This window comes from Lytechinus variegatus, chromosome 18 (genome assembly GCF_018143015.1).
Source record: "Lytechinus variegatus isolate NC3 chromosome 18, Lvar_3.0, whole genome shotgun sequence".
NCBI classification, from domain to species: Eukaryota; Metazoa; Echinodermata; class Echinoidea; order Temnopleuroida; family Toxopneustidae; genus Lytechinus; species Lytechinus variegatus.
In genome coordinates this window covers 12,737,220-12,757,474 of record NC_054757.1, presented here as the reverse complement: position 1 = coordinate 12,757,474, position 20,255 = coordinate 12,737,220, and the positions used below count along the sequence as shown (strand labels likewise).

The 20,255-nt window shown below is 34.4% G+C and overlaps 1 protein-coding gene across 3 annotated transcripts in view; it reads right to left on the bottom strand.

The window, feature by feature from the left end:
- Positions 1-2,362: 2,362 nt before the first annotated feature.
- LOC121432099 (annexin A5-like) overlaps positions 2,363-20,255 on the bottom strand; it is a 39,345-nt gene continuing 21,452 nt past the window's right edge. For 2 of the 3 annotated variants that reach the window (XM_041629954.1, XM_041629956.1), the window contains 9 exons: positions 19,690-19,843; positions 18,058-18,152; positions 11,243-11,356; positions 10,307-10,397; positions 8,979-9,058; positions 8,335-8,505; positions 7,045-7,120; positions 5,525-5,637; positions 2,363-3,673 (listed from right to left, as the gene is read on the bottom strand). In XM_041629954.1, coding sequence (XP_041485888.1) covers positions 3,545-3,673; positions 5,525-5,637; positions 7,045-7,120; positions 8,335-8,505; positions 8,979-9,058; positions 10,307-10,397; positions 11,243-11,356; positions 18,058-18,152; positions 19,690-19,843 — 1,023 coding nt within the window. In that variant the 3' untranslated portion in view covers positions 2,363-3,544. Of the gene's footprint in view, positions 3,674-5,524; positions 5,638-7,044; positions 7,121-8,334; positions 8,506-8,978; positions 9,059-10,306; positions 10,398-11,242; positions 11,357-16,285; positions 16,381-18,057; positions 18,153-19,689; positions 19,844-20,255 lie in introns of all 3 variants that reach the window. The other variant, XM_041629955.1, reaches the window with a different exon arrangement.

Below are 20,255 nucleotides of genomic sequence, written 5' to 3'. Positions count from 1 at the left end.
CTTGACTTCAGCCCCGTTTCATAAAACCTTGCTATAATAACAATTGCACATTTTTTTTGTAACAAGTTTACAATCAGCCAATCAAATTGAATGATTTTAGTAGCTTCAATTCAAACTGTAAATGCAAATTTGTTAATATAACAAGTTTTATGAAACTGGGTCCCAGTTCGATGAACTTTCGTCCCTGGGTATTTCTGATCAATAGAGGGTGCTATTTCTTCTTACTATGTTAGTAGTCCGGTGTAGCATGGGTTGCTGCTGCTTCCTGCCTCGTGAGGAGCAGTTACAAAAAATCACAACATATACCGCCTTTGCGGCTCAAACTTGTGAAAACATTGTATTTGAAAATTACGAAATATATGTATACCAAATCTAATTAATCAATTATAAAATTTTTGCATATTCTTCTGCTTGCCACACAAATAATAATCTAAAGTTTTATATCATATGATCATCAAGGAATGCACCAAATATCTACTTCCACCAACAATGTCTAGAACAATGCAAAATCACACAGAATATATGACATATACTGTACATAATTGTTAAATTATAAGGCAATTTCAAGTACATTTAATTTGATGGTTGATAACTACATAGGAATAGATTTGAATATATTGTATTTGCTTTCAATAAAACTTTTCTATGAAATTGAGATAAATTTTTTGATGAATTTCATTCATATTGATACAGAATACAAAATACATCACACTTTGATTTTTTTTTTCCTTCAAAATTATGAACAAGAACAGGCAAGAGTTTTTCTTCTGTATTTATAATCATTATTATGAGGCATTAACAGTCCGACATTTATGCCGTAATTTTCCCCCTTAGACAGCTGAGTTGCCTCAAAACACTCTTAAGACTACATAATGTTCACCAGTGGAAATAATGATTCCTGAAACAAATCAGATTTTTTATTTCTCAACTTTCAATTATGAAAGACAATGGAAAAAATAAAAATAAATCAATTAAAATAATGAAAAATAACAAGTGTTGTCTTATGTGTATACATGTAAAATTTTTCTTCCTGCAAATAATAACTTTTCATGATTAAAGAAATGATATCAAGACTTCAGCCATGTATTTCTAACTGAAGTGATTTCAGACACTGAAGTGATATGACCGAGAATGGATGCAATGAAGAAAAAGGTAAGCACTTGAAGTATGACAGATTCCTTCGTGACCACGCAATTCACTCTTGGATTGTTAGATATTTTCAACCAAGTATTTCAAATGTTCAGTCAGTGAAGCTTGCAAAATGCTTGCCATCAAACCAAAAAAGATCAGGGCTCCATAGCACAAAGAATAGCGATCAATCACTAAATCAACTTACCAATCAAGATCGATGTTACAGGCGCATTCGGTTTCAAAATGCTGACCAGGGACCAATCAGTGCGGTTCTTTCATATTTGCAATCCATCTCAAATCTTTGTGTTATGGAGCCCTGGGTCCGTAACACTAAGGTTAGCAATTGATCGAACACTTGATTTCACGATTGATTGTACATTGTAGTCAATGCAATCAATCGTAGAAAAATGTTCTACGATCATTGCTAAGCTTTGTGTTACAAGCTCAAGGTCATTGTAAAGAGGGTTGCTGAGACCCTGAATAAGCTTTCCAATTGTTTCCTAAGAAAATGTCTGTTCAATAAATTTCCTTAAGTTTTAGAGTTTGTTCACTTTGTCACAAGAATTTCTTTTTCATCCAGGACTCATCACAAATAAAGGTTACTTTACAAGTCTGTGGACTGAAAATCCACATTATTGCTTTACAACAAAATTTTGTAATAATGAGATGTTTTCAACTTTCATACTGATGCCTAATGCATGCATTGATCCAGCCGGATTAGATATGAGGATCCAACTATAATGACCTTTGACTCCGGCTGTTATGTTTACTATAGTAATTTTGTTCTTAACAAATTTCTTCGTAATGTGCATCGCAAGAATAATACTTGGCCAATATAATCACCTTGCAATATAATGCGATTGCATATCCTTTTCTGACTTTGTCCCAGGATTTTATAGGTCATCGCGAGTTCATTACTTATCATGATTTCTGAACTCATGTTGAAAGATATTAATATACTACCTACAAGTTGAACATCATGATCACTACATTGTACCCTTTATTAAATAAATGTAATGAACATCTACTCCTACACTGAAATAAATTAATGAGTATTCATTGGGTAAATATTCTCAGGTTTATCCTAGGTTTACAAAACATAATTATGAATATAATACGATAAAATAAGGTGGACTGATGCACATTGGTTAATAAGATAATAGTTCTAGAACAGTCTTTAAAAAAAAAAAATTTAACACTTGACTTGGATTTTGACTTTTTGTTGCAGATAAGATCTAAGAGCTTTCTAAATAAAAGTCTACTTTTTTATGTATATGACTACTTGGGGCAGGTTTATTAGTTGAATAACGGACAGCCTTCGCTTTATCAAAGACTGATTTGTTATAAAGTGGTGTTGCAAGTAATTGGCTATCAATTGCATGTCAATTTTAGGATCACAGATTAATCATAATTTTGTAATCAATTGTAATTTTGCCATTGACCACTAGTCTGGCTTCTAGCAACAGAAGTTATACATATATAGGTAAAATTTATATCACTTGCAAATTTGTACATGCAATTGATTTCAAAAAAGTTTCTTGCAACATCTGCTATACATGTACCTGCTGTAGAGCAAGTCCACAATGGACCTTATACCCGGGCCTGCCTGACCTGATATATAGGGATAGTTTTGGTTCTGGGTCTTGTACATGTTCTTAACAAAGGCCGGATCTTGGTCTAGTTCCTATTCCAACATAAACATGAGTTAACTTGTCTCAGGATAACTAAGATAAAACTAAAAACTTGGATTTGGACTTTTTGTTGCAAGATCTAAGAGCTTTCTAAATAAAGTCTACTTTTTATGTATAAAATAAGAAAGTGATTTGGGTCTGTGACTTAATTGTTGACCAAAGGATGTGTCACTGACAGGAAAAGAAATGGATTTTAAATATGTGTGGACCAATCAAATTCCACAGACTATTTAATTCCACTTAAAATTGATTTAGCTGAAAGTGACTCATATCCCAGTGAGGTACACAAACAAACTCTTCTGATGATGAAGACAAAGAAACGACCATGTTGTATAGAGATTTAAATTGATTACATCAAATCTCTCGCAATGCATATTTGCAATCAATTACTGCATGATTCAATCAATCACAACACAATAAGTCATATGCCGACTTAGGAACCAATCCAAAACTCTGTAAAGATAATCAAGAATACAATCTATAACATGGATAATTATAAATCTCTGACTTACAACAGATATCAATCATAATATTTAGTATCATCCATGAGAGTGATTTTAACCTTTACGCTACAAGGTACAAGTATAAATAGAATATCATTTTATAAGAACAATGTATAAGAACCAATGGCAGTCAGGATCTGGACTAGTCTTGATCCCGATAGAGTCTTGTCCAATCAGGCCCGGAAGGTCCAAGTCAGGCTCAGGTGGTCCAAGTCCTGTCTAGCAGTCAGGTCCAACCAGGGCCAGCAGTAGTTTCTTGTAGTCTCCGCTGGTGTCTCCAGAAATCATCTTGCTAAGAGTCTTGTGATATTTCTCCAGGAATGCCTTCTTGATCTCAACCAAATCAATCTATAAAACATGACAACATAGATATCAATTATTTACATTTCAAGCATCATAAAATTCAGAAAAAGACGGGATGAATTTTGTTCTAAAAACTTAGTCGCAGCAAACAATTACTTAAAATAAAAAGTCATCAAAATCAAGGTCAATTGATCTTTTATCTAGATCTAGTTAGTTTAAAGGTAAATGCTAGTTTTGGTAACGATATCAAAATGCGTTTGTACAGAATCCAATGAAATGACCACAAAAGTGTCTGTTTGTATAAATAAAATGCATGTGCCAAAGGATTCTGGAAGAAATTGTGTAATTGCTGAGAAATCAGCAAATAAGCACGGGATTCGGGTAGAGCGTCGGGCCCGACTAAGCAATAATTATACATTGTCCCACGTGCGCTTATCTGTGTTGGGGATCTTCTGTGTGAACATTTTTCAGCGTAGATTTCAAGATTTCACAAAGTTCAGTTAATGTAACTGTACCAGATCTAGATAATTAAGCCTTGTTTTACAGACTTTCTCATGAAATCAGTGTTTACTGCAACTACTGGAATTTCTCTTTCAGCAGGCCTAATTTTGTGAAAGCATGGAATCAAGGCTGAAATGCAAGCATACAAAAGATTGCCAACACAGATAAGCACATGTGGGACTGTTTATTTTTACTGCTTGGAAAAAGACACTTTATCTGGCAGTAATGTCATTATTTTGTACATTTCTCAGGATTTATTTGCTATCCACATATTCCTTATTTATTCTAATTCCTTATTTATACTAACAAATACTTTGTTAGTTATTTTTATTAGTATCTGTTCGAACTCGTTTTGTGATTGTTACCACAACCGGCATTTACGTTCAAATTCACAAGTAGAATTTAGTAAAACATTCAATAATGTTGACTACATTGACGTATTTTAAAAAAAAATTCTTAGGGTAGGAAAAGGAAAATAGAGAAATGCTGATCTTGCATACACTATTTGCAATATTAAAAAAAATGCTGAAAAAATTCATTTCAGATGGAAGAATATTTTTTTCAATCATTTCTGCAAGCAAGACTTGTAAAGTTAAGAAATCATTGAGGAAATTCCTGCACAAAACCAGCAATTACATCCTCGAGGAAGGGGGGGGTGAAATATATTTTGAAATGTAATTTAGTTGGAATGTCTGAAGCCCATCACACAAACTTAGTGATTGATCATAAGATTGACTTGTACACTTGATTGTACATAATCATCAACGTAAATCAATCATAAAATCAGTCCTACGATCAAACACAAAGCTTTGTATCACAGGGCCAGGAGATGTGGGACAGGTCGTCACCTTCCCGCAGAAAGGCCGTTAACATATTTTGGCGCCAAAATATCGAATTTTGTTTTAATGCTGAAATGGAAAACCATGTCATAAACTTTCTTCTGGTACCATTCTCGAACCTAAACGTGCTTTAGCACATAGACGTGTCCTTAGTCTGGGAACAAGACGCTTCTCGTTCAACGTGCGGGCGCGCATAGACCGATTCGCACTAGCAACCTTTCTGCAGTCACTGGATCAGCGGACTGCACATTTTTCTTCCTGGAAAAAGGGCGGAAGGCGCTTCTTCTTAAGATTAGAAAGCGTTTAGAGTGTTTTAAATAAAACAAACAAAATATCAATGAAGGAAACATCTTGCTTTATCAGAAAATATGAGAATTAGGATGGAAAATAGTACACTAGCGGCTTGAAGCACAAAAATAAGGTCAAAACATAATTTGCATTTTCTTGAAAATGTACTTTTCACGCACATGCACATTAACAGCCTTTCTGCAGGAAGGCGATGATATATACCTATCTCTGATCCTTGGAAAAAGTCAATAAACAGAATATTCCTTACCTCGGAGCGACTGACCACCACTCGGATCAAGGTATCGTCATCGGTACCGGCTCCCTTCATGGACCTGTAGAGGCGATCAGCAAAGTAGGATGGACGGCTCTTTGTACATTGCACTGAAACAAGACAAAGAAATAGAAGAAAATGAAAGTATTGGTGATGATGATAGTAACAACAACAATAATAATAATAACAACAATAATAATAACAAGCTACTACTACTACTACTACTACTCTTACTTCTACTACTACTACTACTTCTACTACTACTACTACTACTACTACTACTACTACTACTACTTCTACTACTACTTCTACTACTACTACTACTTCTACTACTTCTACTACGACTACTACTACTACTACTACTACTACTACTACTACTACTCTTACTTCTACTACTACTACTACTACTACTACTACTACTACTACTACTACTACTTCTACTACTACTTCTACTACTACTACTACTTCTACTACTACTACTACTACTACTACTACTACTACTACTACTACTACTACTACTACTACTACTACTACTACTACTACTACAACAACTAATACTACCACTACCGCTACCGCTACCGCTACCACTACCACTACCACTACTACTACAACTACTACTACTACTACTTCTACTACTACTACTACCACTACCACCACCACCACCACCACTACTACTACAAGACTACTACTCATTACATCAATAAATCGGGTCACATCACTGAGAAAGCTGCACTCAGTAGCCAAAAATTTCAGGGTAACTCTCTGACATAGTTTCTTGTGTTGAGAACAAGAGTTTAATCATTCGTTATTCTCAACCAACACAGATGAACTTTTATGATCAATGATACTACTCAGTTTTTATATAGTGCATATTATAATAGTCTCGTAGTGCTCTTGAATAAGAAATAAGATAATAAATTCAACAAATACCCAATTCAAAAACTTAACCTCAGGTTAAGATTTGATGTTGACGCCTCCGCCACCGTCGGAAAAGCGACGCCTATAATCTCACTCTGCTATGCAGGTGAGACAAAAAGCATAATGGCGTAATTTGACATGAAAATCAAGGTAATTATTACTTTTCCTTAAAGGGGAATGAAACCTTTGGAATAAGTAGGCTTGTGTCGAAACAGAAAAATCAAAGAATAAGAACAAAGAAAGATGTGATAGATGTGATATAAGAGGCAATATAAGTGAAATATATACTAAAGTAATGGGGAGAGTTGTTCACAAGTGACATCACACATCTCTGTCACATTGCCAATTTGATGATCTCCATAGTATTAGTGATCGCAATATTCAAATGCTCATAACTTTCTCATTATTTGTCCGATTTTTCTATAACTTTCGTTGATCTGTTTCTTTGATTTTTCTGTTTTCACACAAGCTATCTTGTTCCAAAGGTTTCATTCTCATTTAATAGCTGGCAGTTTTGCAATAGACCCAACTAAAAGACAAAGTTGGGTGTATGTAAATGCAGGTGTACTTTATGGCTTTGTAGCCCTTGATTGACTTACCAATTGTTTTCAGTCCATTCTTGATGTTACCAGAGAACTCTCTTTCAATGCTATTCAACAGATCACGTTGGGCAATCTGAAATAGAAGTGGAAATGTCAAAACAATCATTCAAACTTTCCTACAATCTCATCATTCTTAAATCAAACTGGGAAGTTTATCCAAATTAGCAAAATTTATGTATTTGTGCTACTGATGTTGGGTTTTTTTACAGGGGTTAGATGTTTATGAGCATGCGTGGGGCCCGTTGCATAAAACTTTTTACCTGAGAAAACTCAGATTATTTTTACCAGAGTTTTTGACAGAAATCAGACTAACCATAGTTTTCAGTTTTTACCAGAGTTTTCTCAGGTAAAAAGTTTTATGCAACAGGCCCCTGGTATTGTCATTATACATATACAAAACATGAAAGTGAAAAAAAAACATAAAATACTTTGGAAGATTTTCTATTTTACAGATTGAAGAGGAAATGTGATGCATCTCAGGATAAATGCCTTACTGTTTGGTAAAACAGATGATTTCTTAAATAAGGGTAAACTCTGTCAGAGGAAGGGTAATAATGGAAATTTGTCTTTCTACACTTAACTAGAAATATCAATGAAGGTGATTAAGACCATTGTCCTACAGCACAATAGTCTTAGATGTGGAACATAATGAATCAAAATAAAAACATAACTTTTCCATAATTTAATGCAATAATGTATAATAACCATGGCAACAAAGTACCTGACATGTGAAAATTCTCTTGCACATCTTTAATCCCAGACCTATGTGGGTATTAAATCTCATGAGTATGAAGCAAAGCTGAGGCAGTAGTTAACTCTGCAAGATTTTCCACATTGCTAATATGCTATGGTATATTCATTCATTCATATGCATTTATTTCATTCATAGATTAAAAATTACATTTACAAACATGTTGATATAAAGACAAGCAAGAAATAGAGATAATTTATGAAAGAGGAGATGGCTTAAAGGACAGAAAAGCCTTATCGGTGCTGCCACCAAAAAGAACAAATACAAATTATTATAATTATTATTATAAAAAACATTTACCATGTACATAACCTAAAAATATAACACACATGGTTTCTATGGCAACAATGCATTCATGACATTGAAAAAATTTGACTTGCAGGTTTCCACCTCACTCCTCCTCAGTCCAAAACCAATGTCTGTTTTGAGTATGCAAACGTGTGTCCCAAGCATTGGGTGATAACTGAGGAAGTAGTTTGGTCTGATAGAATTGCAATGAAATGCCTTGCAGAACAAGATATGTTTCTCTCAATTACCTTTGTGTACTCATTAAACGTGGCCCTGAGCTGAGCAAAGTTCCTTGTTGCTAGGATACGGTTAAACTCGGACTCGTCGGTGCCCCACTTCTTCTCTCCAGCTTGATACAAGGCACTTGCTTCTGCTTGAGCCTTGGCCATGTCTACGGTGTTTGACTCGTCGCGGTTGCCCTGTACAATGAATAATATTCAATAAAAAACGTATCGCCTACATGCAAGGTTGAACTCAAATTGCAGTGAGTAATCAGTTTAAGAAAAATCCTTTAAAATAAAATTTGTTATCAGATCATCATAAACAATGATCATGTCTGAAATACTTATGCAAATAAATCATTACTTTGTTTTGAAATCTAGGTTTAAAACTGAGTATGATGCAGATTCCAACAGAAATAAAGCAAATCAAATACTTGATGTCAACATTAAACTACATTGCACAGGGGCCCCTTTCTTAAAGAGTTACAACTATGCTAACTTTGCCATTAATGAAAATACTGTGGGAACAGGGCTCAGCAGCCAATATAAGTCACAATAATGGCAAAGTTACCACAGTTGTAAGTCTTCGCGAATCTTGCCCATGACTGACTATTACCGGTACTTACATTACTAACCAGTTACTATGGAATGAAATAAAAGAATTTATTCACCTGACACATAGAGACGAGAAGCCTCTTGAAATGTCCACTGGTGTCACCGACGCAATCTTTCTCCATGGTTGTACGGAACTCTGCGGATTGCATAATTGAACATGGATAAGAGAGTGCTTCATGAAGTAAAGTCATACTATCCAATCAGATGCAAGAAATTCAGTAGCTTAAAGGGGAAGTTCACCCTGACAAAAAGTTTTTTGTAAAAATAGCAGAAAACATAATAAAAAATATTGCCAAAGAATTGAGAAAAATTCATCAAACAATTAAAAAGTTATTAGAATTTCAATTATTTGATTTGTGACGTCATATGCGAGCAGCATTCCTACATAGCGAATGGTAAAAAATCAATGAAATGTCATTTTCTCAGAAAATTGAAAATGGTTTTCACTGTAACTTTTGTATATCAATAGACAAATCATTTCACACCAAATCATGAAAAGAAAACAAAATTAAGTCATCAGGAACCATACAAAATTTGAAATTCATACATTTTATATTACATAACACATGGGGCAGCTGCTCGTTTATGACGTCACAAATCCAAAATTTTGAACTCTAATAACTTTCTTACTCTTTAACGGATTTTCCTCAAACCTTCACCAATATTTTTTATTATTTTTTCTGCTAATTTTACAACAAAGTTTTCTTCAGGGTGAACTTTCCCTTTAAAACTGACCTTTTTTCATGGACAAATTATAAAAGAAATTTTGTACACAGCATCGAATTTTGTACACAGCATCGAGTTTTTTTTCTTTAAATATTCATGAAAAGCAGCGGGATAGCAGTAAAGAGATATTACATGGGAAGGACAGATCGGAATGATTCGCGAATAGGTGAGAGACTACAGGACAACTATGAAAGCGTCAAAACTTTGTCTCCAGGACCAATGACTAGAACTAATTCAATGCAATAATTTAATCTAGAGGCTTGCTTCATACTTTCATATTTTCTTTTCTGGCTTTATTTGTTGATTATTTGTCTAGTACTAGAATTGTGATATATTGTAATCTTTTAATGATATACATGTACATTTTATCTATGTAAATATGATAATATGAGTCTTCAGACTTTTGTCATGTACCATTTTCACAATAAATCCAGAATTGAATTGATACTGCAACACCTATGCATGTTATCAATAATAAGAAACAATGTATACTACTGGGGTCCATTTTATAAAGCTTAGTGATTGATTATTATGCAGATACATGTATGTTTTGACATATGAAATGCAATAATTAATGCAATGTAGAAATCCGTCTTGCAATCAACTGTTCAGCTTTATGTTACTGGGCCCAAGCATCATTTTTTTAATACAAACTCACGTTTCTGGTATTCCTCATTGATTTCTCGTATCTCCTTGTTGGTTCTGGTGCACAGGACCTCAATTAATATTTCTTCATCCGTACCAAGACCCTAAAATACAGACGACAGTATATCAAAGATCATGTATATGAAAATAACAAAGTAAAGCAAACAATTACTCAAATTATCATTAGAATAATTAAAGGGGAAGTTCACCCTGAAGAAAACTTTCTTGTAAAAATAACAGAAAAAATAGTAAAAAATATTGGTGAAGGTTTGAGGAAAATCCGTTAAAGAGTAAGAAAGTTATTAGAGTTCAAAGTTTTGGATTTGTGACGTCATAAACGAGCAGCTGTCCCATGTGTTATGTAATATAAAATGCATAAATTTCAAATTTTGTATGGTTCCTGATGACTTAATTTTGTTTTCTTTTCATGATCGGGTGTGAAACGATTTGTCTATTGATATACAAAAGTTACAGTGAAAAACATTTTCAATTTTTTGAGAAAATGACATTTCATTGATATTTTACCATTCGCTATGTAGGAATGCTGCTCGCATATGACGTCACAAATCAAATAATTGAAATTCTAATAACTTTTTAATTATTTGATGAATTTTTCTCAAACCTTCGGCAATATTTTTCATTAATTTTTCTGCTATTTTTACAATAAACTTTTTGTCAGGGTGAACTTCCCCTTTAAGTAAATTAATTACTATGGATGTAGTCTAGGAACGTGCTCTGAGACACAAGGCCGCTGGAAAATTGGCAAAATGGGGCCTCAGGGCCTACCTAGCAATCATCATATTCTAGTAAGACTGGTTATCACATCTCATACCTTAATAGCCTTGTTGATAGCATAGGCGTCATAGGGACCACAAACAAACATGGCCAAGATGAGGTCAGAGTACCCAACCATAGTATTCTAGTAAAGACTGGTTATCACATCTCATACCTTAATAGCCTTGTTGATAGCATAGGCATCATACTGAGGACCTGGAACAAACATGGCCAAGATGAGATCTTCCAGTCTACCACTCAACTCGGATTTCAGATCATGAATCAAGTCCTTGAGAAAAAAAGAATTAGGACAATATTATTAGAAAAAGTATCGCTTAAGCTGTTTGTTTAGTAAAATTTAAAAAAAAAACTATTCAATATTCCCCTGACTGAAGACAATACGATTTTAAAAGAACAAAATTACTTTAAATGTAAACCAAACTGATTAAAGAAAAAGCAATTCATGGTTGTAAGCAAGAATTTACTAAAATCATTACAAACATCATAATAATAATACATTTGGCCATCAATATAACTTCCAGGGATAATTAGCATTTAGCATTAGCAGTTCATTCTGATAGAAAAAATGTGTGAATTCTGCAACAGTAGGCCATGTGATATCAAAATATGTTGAAAATAAAAGCTGTCTCACTTCTGAACCATTTTTTTTTTTGGGGGGGGGGAGTCAGACCAAAGTCTTATACATTCTTTAAAATTCAATCCTTAGTCAATTGTGTATTGTATGATTTTTCAGAAACTCATAAAATGCCATTTTCTTTCATTCAAAACTGTTTCACATTGGAATCAAATATTTGCACCGACCTTCTGCATGTTATAGTGTTCTACACTCTACACTAAAGGTTAAACTTTGGACCCCAGTATGAATACAAGACCCTGAATTATGGCACAATTATGATGCCATCAGCATCTCTTAATAGATATGGATGTACAGTACTAATGACCGATTATGACTTTAAAAGAAAGTAAATAGAAATAGTTTACATGCCAGGACCCTGTTCCATAAAGCTCAGTGATTGATCACAGGGCTGAATTTTACAATTGATCACACACAATAATCAATGCAATCGATCACATAAATCAGCCCCACAATTAATCGCTAAGCATTATATTACTGGGCCGAGATCCCGGGGGGGCACTTACATTGACGAGTGGATACCATGCGCGACCAAAAAAACATGTAAAAAGGATGTCCTTTTCACAATAGGGCACGTTACATACGTAACGTGATAAGGGTGTCAAAACACTAAAATAATGAAAAAAGGGTAGCTATTTTGCTAGGAAAATTACGTGTTTAGGGTCATATTTGCGGGGATGATAAAACAAAATTAAAATGTTTTATAAAGGATGTCCTTTTTGCCCCAACACTTTGTGTTTAGAGTCCGATTTGCGCGAGGTGTAGAAGGTTGGATCGTACTAAACCAAAAAAGTAAAGTCGATGACCAAAGGACCCGTAACAATAAAACATTCCTGTACTTGTTTAGGGGTTCATTTCAGGGAATATTTGCCAAGAGTATCGTTTTGTTTCCAATACTTGTTAAGGGTAGGGTTTCACACGCCAGTACTTGTTAAGGGATGCATTTTCAGAATATGGAAATTAAGTGTTTAGGGTGCTTTTCAAGACCCCATGGTCGCGCATGGTATCCACTCGTGAATGGAAGTGGGCCCCCCCCCACCCGGGGCCCAGATGGTCAGTGGCGGACATGGAGGGGCACTGTATTGTTGGTAAACAATGCGGTGCCCCTCCAATGCTTTGTCTCCTCCGGGTCACGGTCCACCACTGCAGGTGGTTGATTCATTATTTTATATTCCGCATAATAATGAACAGGCAAATGCATGTAATACAAAAGGAATAGTGGTCTGTTGAAACCTTGTATGGTATCTCAAAATTGAACAGTTTTAAAGAACAGGTAAAAAAAAAATATTGTATTTTAAGAATTCTGGCAATAGTGACAACCTCAATTGTCTGAAAACAGTCTCCAAATTCTTCTACAGAATTCTTTCTAGTTATAACAAAATTACCACTATTTATAACTCTTAAGTACTAGAGCTTTTTCTGTGCTGTCCACAAAATGTTTACAATTTTGAGATGCAATGTTTTATCAGTTTTGATATACATGCAGAGCAAGGAGTGAATATGGAGTGGGGGACAAGGTATTATGAATGTTGTTAGCTTTGTAACAGAATGGCATGAAATACTTTAAGGACAAGTCCACCCAAACAAAGCTTGATTTGAATAAAAAGAGAAAAATCCAACAAGCTTAATGCTGAAAATTTGATCAAAATTTGATTCAAAATAAGAAAGTTATAACATATTAAAATTTCGCTTCATTTCACAAAACAGTTATATGCACATCTCAGTTGGTATGCAAATGAAGGAACTGATGACATCACTCACATTTCTTTTATATGAAATATTCTAATTTTCTCCCCCCATTGTCCTGTGAAACAAAGTTTTAATTCTCCCTTAACATGTGGAATTACCATTGTTTAACATTTTATGGTTCAGTCAAGTTTTTCCTTATTGTCAAAATTTAAATATTGTATAATTCAAACAATAAAAAACAAAAGAAATAGTGAGTGAGCGAAATCATCAACTCTTTCATTTGCATGTAAGACTCTTTCATATAACTATTTTGTGAAAAATAAGCGAAAATTTAAGATGTCATAACTTTCTTATTTTACATCCGAATTTGATGAAATTTTCAGCATTATGCTTGTCTGACTTTTCTCTATTGATTCAAATCAACATTTTTCTGTGGACTTGACCTTTAAAGCTAAATGATAGGGGAGGTGTGCTCAGATTGTTATAAGGATTATAACATAAATACTACACAAAATGACAAGACAGGCTAAAAACAAGATAAATAAATAAATCAATAATGCAACATAAAAACATGTAGTATGAATATAAAGCAACATCATAAGAAGCAGGACTATCAATGTTAGTCTATATTTTACAGTACATTGTGCAAAATGGAAATGCATGCGTTATAAGACAAGTGATACCCAATAAAAAGACACAACATGAAAACATATTAGAGAGAAGTGGAATGAATAAGGTTACAAGCAATATCAATATACCATCTACCTTGAATACAAAAAAAGAAATACAGAAAAGGTGGAAATATTAATCAAACACAGTTCAATACAGGGTAGGTATCACAGAGAACAATCAACCCCATCCCACCCCCCCCCTTCATGATTTTTCAAGAGATTTAAAAAAAATGAAGATAAAAGAGAAGGAAAAAGAGAAGAAGAAATAATAGTACTCAACAGAGGATGCAGGGACAGTGTGCACACTTAATAGCCAATTTACACTTACATGTATTTGCTCTCATTCAATGGGCTTCAAAAACAAGAGGAAGGGGTGGGGTTGGGGGCTTTGCAAGTTCAGTTCACACCCCCTCCAATTCTTACACTTTTTAAGGTACTGTTTTACTACCAGGATTGTCAGATCAAATGGTATAAAACTCACTTCTTCAGCTCATCCCCCCCCTCCAAACAACCCATTTTGTGTGATGGCAGCTGTGTCTACAACCTGTGTTTGCCTAATCATAAACTAATGTACAAAATCAGCATGATCTCAATGAAAATTGGACGAAATAATACTAAACAACCTTTGCAACAATTAGACCATTGTTATTACACCAAGCACAAAAAAGTGTTATTTTTAGACCAAGTGGCTGCCGACAGTATAGACCAGGAGGAATGAAACCTAAAGGATAATAGACCAAGTGAGGTTAGAACATTTGGTAGAATACTGTACCACCTAATGCATGCAGTGAATGAAAGTTCCGCTAAAACTATGTATTAATTAAAGGAGAATGAAACCTTTGGAACAAGATAGCTTGTATGAAAACAGAAAAATCAAAGAAACAGATCAAGTTTGAGAAAAATCGGACAAATAATGAGAAAGTTAAGAGCATTTGAATGTTGCGATCACTAATGCTATGTAGATCCTCACATTGGCAATGCGACAAAGACGTGTGATGCCACTTGTGAACAACTCTCCCTATTACTTTAGTGTATATTTCACCTAAACTGCCTCTTTTATCACATCTATCAGTAGATAATGTCTTCTTTCTATAGGAGAGCATGTATACAGATTTTTAAAGAATACGTTATGAATAAAGAGTTTGTATCACCATAAGAAAGAGCAAAAAGAGACATTTCGGGGTATTTTTTAGTCAATCAAAGGGAATGTTCTTCGCATGTGACATCACACATCCTTGTCTCATTGCCAATGGGAGGATCTCCATAGCATTAGTGATTGCAATATTCAAATGCTTTCTCATTATTTGTCTGATTTACCTCAAACTTTCTTTGTTCTTATTCTTTGATTTTTTTTGTTTTGACACAAGCCAACTTGTTCCAAAGGTTTCATTTACCTTTAACAATGTATAGTACATGCTATATAATTCTACATGCTGTCATTTCAAGCTCATAGTTTAAGCAATGCAATTATTAGTAGAAATTTAGCCTTGATGTTTTGCACTTCAAGAAGTATTATGCTGTAAAAAGGAAAGACTGGCTGTGACATCCAACAAACTATGCCAGAATCAGCAAATCAGTGTTCAGGGATACTAGCATTTTTTTTTCTTTATGAAACAATAAGTGAAATCTTTCATAAAGGTATAGAAACCTGCTATTCATTTACTAGCAAAGGCATGTTTGAATTTTATTTTATACATGATAACAATATCTACAATAAGAGGCAATCTCAATTGTGATAAAAAAATACTTTTTTCTTATGTTATCACATTAATTAGATGAACCTTTGTAATTTATTTTTGAAAACTCAGGGTTTGTGCTCATTCCATTTATTGAGAATAAATTGGTATTTTCAGTAATAATGAAAACTACTGTATATTCAACTTTAAATCATGCAGACTTCCAAAATTCACCATGTACAAGTTAGTGAAACATGAAGATTCAATTTCATCAGAAAATTCATTTCTTGCTAGTCTGCGAGATAATTTTATTTTGAGTGAGTATGATTACGGAGTTCATCCCATTAAACTATGATTTTTTTTCTCAAAGTCATTGCACAGAATAAAAAGAGAGGAGGAAGGCAGGTGTTAATAATAAACCTATCAAATATCTATCAGATTCAAAGCAAGTTGTGAGTTTCTTTACAAGATAATATCAGAATTAGGCAGCTAGGCGCACTTTCTTTCAAACTTTCAACTACTTGTACCTTGCCATACATGGTCTTGAACTGAAGTTTGATTTTCTGACGCTGTTCATTGCTCCGATTAGCTATGACATTTATGATAGCCTTCTCATCCGTACCTGATAACGAAACACGAAAGCAGACTCTCAAGACAATGTGTTAAGGAAACACCTGTTAACCTGTCACCAGTCTTACGAAGAATTGCGATAGATTGAAATCAATCTTGGTTGCAATTGATTCTAAAATTCCTATTCCCTAACTACATAAATTTATAACCATTGCAATTTGAGTTTGAATTGAATCAATCGCAAATCTTTTCAAGACCGGGCCCTGATATTATTATTATTATTTATTTGGCGTCACCTGTGCCAAACATGCAAACCATGATATGCAAACATGAAAATATATATGTGGGACTACACAGATTAGCAGGTAAAATTCCATAAACCAATCAATATATACAGGAAAACACAAATTAGTTAGGTATCATTCTTCTGGTTAGCAACTGGAGGAGGGATTTGGGTAGATCCAACCATCAGACAATAACCTGAAAATTAAGCAAGACTACAAGTTAATATGATTTAAAAAGGAAGCTGAAATACAAAAGGGATTTGGGTAGAAAATTGAAAATAACAGTGAATACGAACATAATTATCATGAAAATTAAGCAAGACTAGAAATTAAAATGATTCAAAAAGGAAGATGAAATACCAAAGGAATCGGGTACAAATTGAAAATAGCACTGAATACAGACATGTAAGGCTTCAAATATATCCATATTCAGTTCTATTGACAAAATATGAAGACACCTGTGGATATGCAATTATATTGTGGGAAGTGTAGTAAATGGTAGATGTTTGTCTGTGTTTGAAAGGTTGTGAATGTGAGGGTTCTGGGCACCTGTGCAATGTGAGAGAAAATTGGTTCAAGAAACAGACATCTAGGTACATTGAGACAAAGTGCAAAAAAGACAAACAGATACAATAGAAATACACAGAGAAAGCTGCAGAAAATCACATAACAAATTACTTCAAAAATGAAGGTAAAAAGACTCAGTTGACAATAAAAAGAGAAGAAAGCCATTGACGGATCTACCTCCATCCTGACATGAACTCATTGGCATGATTTAGTTTCCAAGTTTTAGTCACTCTTAAGAGATATATTTTTGCATAAAAGAAAATCAAAGGTATGGACAACAGTTCTTTTCACAATTTCGTTTTGTAATAATTATGAAATGTGTCATGACACTGAAACCCCTAGCCTTGCAAAATGAGCAAGACTTTACAGAAAGAACTTGACAAATATTGTTATGTGAGCCAGTTTTCCAGCAATTGTTAGTTTTGTAAAAGGGTGGAATTGCAAATTTTGTGTAGGGGTGGTCTAAACCCACCCCTTCCCCTCCCATCGTTATTTATCATCATCAACACAGTGTTTTATGAAACTGGAACAATCTGCCAAATAAAATTAAGTACAGGTTGGAAATATCCTTGTTAGAACTTAAGGAAAAGAAAAGGAAAAGATCAAACAGAGAACAAATGCAGCATGCGTATTCCAAACTGAACAAAAAATCATCAAGGAATCACAGCTTCTGCCGACAGACAAAACGGTGCTGGTGCATTTTTCCAATCGCAAGGGCAATAAATAAGCAAAAGGTGAATCTGCTGGTACGGTGTAAACAAACATGGAAATGTTGTAAAATGGTCACAGAACTGTAAGCAATGGCACGACCTTGGCTAGGGACACCACAATGCATGCCTGGAGAATGAATGTGGTTGATAGCTGATTAAGCTCGTTACCTTGCCGTACATTGTCTTGAACTGGAGCTTGATTTTCTGGCGTTGGTCGTTGTTACGAGTGGTGATGAGATTGATGATTTGTTGCTCGTCCGTTCCTGATCAATGCAACAGGGGGCCATTTCATACAGAATTTACGACTATGCTATTATGACTACTACCACGGTAACATGGCTTTAGCAGCCAATCAAAATCAAGGTTATCATGGAAATTATCAAAAAGGCATAGATACCATAAATGTATTAATCATAAAGAAACAGGGCCTCAGATCTTCTTACAAAGAAACTACATACATGTACCTTCATATCTCTTTTAAAAAAACATTTATCAAATAATATTCATGGACTAACTAGAAATGGCTCGGGAAAAGAAATGAAGAGTTAATTTAAGGTAATAAGATAAATTAACTGCTTTCAGAGGCCCACAGTACATTTCTTACTGAATGTGATCTCCATGGACTGTATAAATTGCACAATAACCCATAACAAATTATCAAAAAGGCAAAGTTACCATAAATGTATTAATCATAACGAAACAGGGCCTCAGATCTTGTTACAAAGAAACTACATATACATGTACCTTCATATCTCTTTTCAAAAAAACATTTATCAAATATTTTTCATGGACTAACTAGAAATGGCTCAGGAAGACAAATGAAGACTTAATTTAAGGTAATAACTTAACTGCTTTTAATAAGAGGCTTACAGTTACATTTTTTACTGAATATGATCCCAATGTATTGTATAAATTGCACAATAACCTATAACAAATCTAGGAGACAATATAGATATTGAATGATTCACATTTTTACCAGAAAAGTAGATGTCAATAGGATTGTTCAAAACATATTTACAAATTTAAAAAATATTGAAATTTGAGCGTATGTCCACCACAAAAATAAAACATTCATGTACATAATCAGAATAAGTGGATATTTTTGCACTTTTTTCATCCAACTGGTTCCATTACCCATTTTAAAACAGGGTGAAACGTGTAAAATTGTAAACTCACATCCATTAAAAATCTATTAATAGAAAGCATGGTTGTATGCAATCATCTACTTTACCATAATATCTGAAATTTCATACAATTTCCAGAAATCATTCTATTATATACATTTGCATTACCAATCATCTAATTACGATGATGCTTCATTTCACAATTAATTATTTATCAATGAATCAAATACAAGCTTTGTTGTATTTTTCATTCATTTCCTTTATCATGGGGGTTGTTGCTTTAACCATGAAAAGATTCAGGTAATGTTTTTAATCAGTCTGATTAAAAAAAAACAGTTTCTTAAAACAAACTAAAGTTATCATGTCCCCCCCCCCCCATCCTCTTGAGTAATTTTGGCTTGGATAATTCATAAAGCTGATTGTTAAGTTTTTAATAACTTTAAAAATTTCTGAAATATAAAAATACCTAAAACTAAAAAGGAAGTGTGTGAATTTTGAACAATTTTGATTCTTGAATTTTACTTGGTGGTTGTAGATAATGAGATGCTCACTTGCATTGTTTCATCGATTCAAACAAACAGTGATGCATAACAAGCAGATTTATGAAACATACTAATACGCAAGAATCCCAACAATTTTCCTCCAAGCATGAGGGGGAAAAGAGGATTGAACCTACCCATTCCTTTCATGGCTTTTCGGAGGACAGCAGCATCAGCCTCGGCATCGAAGGGATGGTATGGCCTGACGGTGCCGTGGGTCTCAAACGGTTGGTCTGTCAGGGCCATCCTCTGGAGCTGAGAGGACACCGGTTCCTGGACTGCTGGAGGAGCCTGGGGTTAGTATCAAGGACAAGATAGGAATGATTACAGAGATGATAGGTAAAGGATGAAATATCAGGGGCATCATGACAATGATTACAGACATAGCTGCTACTCTCTCATTCATTTTTTTCTATCTAGCCTGTTCTTATCTTAACAACCCCTGTGCATTAAAGGGATGGTAAGACCTGACGATGCGTGGGTCTCAAACAGTTGGTCTGTCAGGGCCATCCTCTTGAGCTGAGAGGACACTGGTTCCTGGACAGAAGGAGGGGCCTGGGATTAGTATCAAGGACAAAATAAGAAAGATCATAGAGATGAGAGGCCTAAGATGAAATAGGAGATGTGATCAAGAGCTCAGTTGGTGGAGCAGGGGTTTACAATTCCTCAAACAAGGGTTTGATTCCCTGCACTCATGCCCCTA